General features: G+C 36.6%; 1 protein-coding gene across 1 annotated transcript in view; it reads right to left on the bottom strand.

Annotated features, from left to right (window-relative positions):
- Positions 1 to 774: 774 nt before the first annotated feature.
- LOC125034837 (organic cation transporter protein-like) overlaps positions 775 to 2,500 on the bottom strand; it is an 11,154-nt gene continuing 9,428 nt past the window's right edge. The window contains exons 5-7 of the mRNA XM_047626850.1: positions 2,066 to 2,250; positions 1,172 to 1,323; positions 775 to 876 (exon numbers count right to left, since the gene is read on the bottom strand). Of these exons, the coding sequence (XP_047482806.1) occupies positions 819 to 876; positions 1,172 to 1,323; positions 2,066 to 2,250 (395 nt within the window). The 3' untranslated portion in view covers positions 775 to 818. The remainder of the gene's footprint in view (positions 877 to 1,171; positions 1,324 to 2,065; positions 2,251 to 2,500) is intronic.

Below are 2,500 nucleotides of genomic sequence, written 5' to 3'. Positions count from 1 at the left end.
AAAACACCAAAATAAATAAAACAATGATAGAAGTAAAAAAAAAATAAAAAAAACCCGTTTAGTTCTACCTTATTTTATTATCCTATATTACTCTACAAAGCTATATCGTAGAGTGTGTTTTATTAAAGGTTAATAAAACACACAAATGAGTGTTTTAAATTTATTCCTCTCCTGTTGTGATAATAATGGTTTATCCCTGTGACTTCTTCCATACAATCTAAATAAATAACATAGTCAAAATAACACATAAGTTTTATCTTGTCCACTCATGTTAGGAAGGAAACCCTGAAAATATATATACAATGTTCACAGGCGAGAGAAACTACAAAATCTCCCACGAAAGATAGTTTCATGGTGAGCGAACTATCCGGTATGCTCTCTGCATGTAGTTATTTTGAAGCAGATATTGTATAGATTTGTTCTTTAAAGTGGAATATGCAAATCTGCCTTGTTGCTTTTTTGGTAAGAGTCTGTCTATATACATACACACATATTCAAATATATAGATGTATATATATACATATATATATTCATATATTTATTTATATATACATATTTAGTTATACATACATACATACATTATATATATATACATATACATATATATACAAATATATATAGATGTATATATATATATATATATATATATATATATATATATATTACTCACACACACACACACACACACACACACACACACACACACACACACACACACACACACACACACACACACACACACACATATATATATATATATGTATATATGTATATATATGTGTATGTATTTGTATACATACACATTTACAAATACACAGTTAAGTGAGCGTCTCTTTCTCTTCCGGGTATTGTTCTTGCTGGGCTAAAGGCGCGGATCTGCGGGTAAAAAAATATTATAAGTATTGAAATTCTAGCCAAAAAAAACAGCCTCCTTTTAAGATGATGTGACAAAATCACATACTTTGAACATCAAAAAAAAAAAATCTCTGGATCAGCTTTTGAACAGAAATATGATGTGTTGTAAATATGATGTTAGAGAATATAAAAAAAAAAAAAAAAATATGATTTTAATAAAATGTACAACCTCTGTATTACCTGATCTCAAAATATAACTAATCCTTCCCTCTCTCTTTATTTATCATAATCGCCATCCGTTTTATATTTCACTTACTTTTCCTTGACTGTTTCACCCGCTGCTTCTAAGCCAGCTACGGTGTCCTGCATCAGCGCCCCACGAGTCTCCGGAAGCCTCAGGGTCACCACGCCCGCCACGAAGCCAGCTGCACCAAAGAGCACGAGGGGCGCCCAAGACCCGATGGTGCCCTGAGGAAAAGAGGGGGGGGGATTTCGTTAACACGGGCATGGTGGAAGGGTAGAGCAAGGGCATGCGAATGTGTTAAAGGTTTTTTTTTTCCTTTATTGATTCTTCGGGGCATGAAAATAGAAGAAATGCCCCGAGGAAGAGAGGGGGGATTTCGTCAACTCGGGCATGGTGGAAGGGTAGACCAAAGGCATGCGAATGTGTTAAAGGTACTTTTTTCCTTATTGATTCTTCGAGGCATGAAAATAGAAGAAATGCCCAGAGGAAGAGAGATGTTGATTTCGTCAACTCGGGCATGATGGAAGGGTAGAGCAAGGACATGCGAATATGTTGAAGGCATTTTTTGCTCTACTGATTCTTAAGGAAATGAAAATAAAAAGAAATGCTCTTGAGGAATCAATAGAACGAAGACCTCGGCATATTCGTGTGTTTCCTTGGTCTTCCCTCCGTTGTTTTGTTGACCACTTGTTCAGCTTAAATCCTTTACTTATTGGGATTATCAAAGGGAGAAAGTAGAGAAAATAAAGCGATATAAGGTGGAAATAATACTGGGTATAAATTCGGAACCAAAGCTTGCATGACACCCAAAAATTCTCAAACAGATAGAAACAGGGAAACATTAATTCCAACCGCAGACATCCTCAGGCAAACAGGCTACTTATCCCCGCTTATGATCGATATCGTACCCTGTTAGTGAGATAAAAAAACAAAAAAAAAAAACTAACGGAGGAATCCTATCCTTACCAAAGCCTCCACCAGAAACGGCGCGGAAATCGACCCGATCTTGGACATCATCGAACAGGTTCCCAATCCGCGGACTCTGACTTCGGTCGGGAAAAGTTCCGTGGCTTGGAGGGAGAGGATCTGGTAGGCTGCGGCGATGGTAAGCTTCCCAAGTAAAGCCATTGTTGTCACCAGCCAGTCAATCCCTGTGTATGTTCCCAATTTTCTTAGTTAGAATCATATAATTAATTGATTTTCTTCCGATATATGCCAGCGATGACATCTAACACCTAATTTTAAAACAACACAATCAATCAAGTAAAATTTGCTCATTGAAGGACCACTTCTTACAAAAGTCCTCTTCAGGCGTGTCAGGTCTCGCCCACTGTCAATTCTTCCTTCATCTATTTATTAATCCATCTAATATCCATTCTTCTTCCTCGTGTTTTTTTTTAT

The sequence above is a fragment of the Penaeus chinensis genome, chromosome 18, assembly GCF_019202785.1.
Source record: "Penaeus chinensis breed Huanghai No. 1 chromosome 18, ASM1920278v2, whole genome shotgun sequence".
In the NCBI taxonomy this organism is placed as follows: Eukaryota; Metazoa; Arthropoda; class Malacostraca; order Decapoda; family Penaeidae; genus Penaeus; species Penaeus chinensis.
Note: the sequence above shows the minus strand (reverse complement) of the source record. Positions and strands in the feature narration are given on the sequence as shown.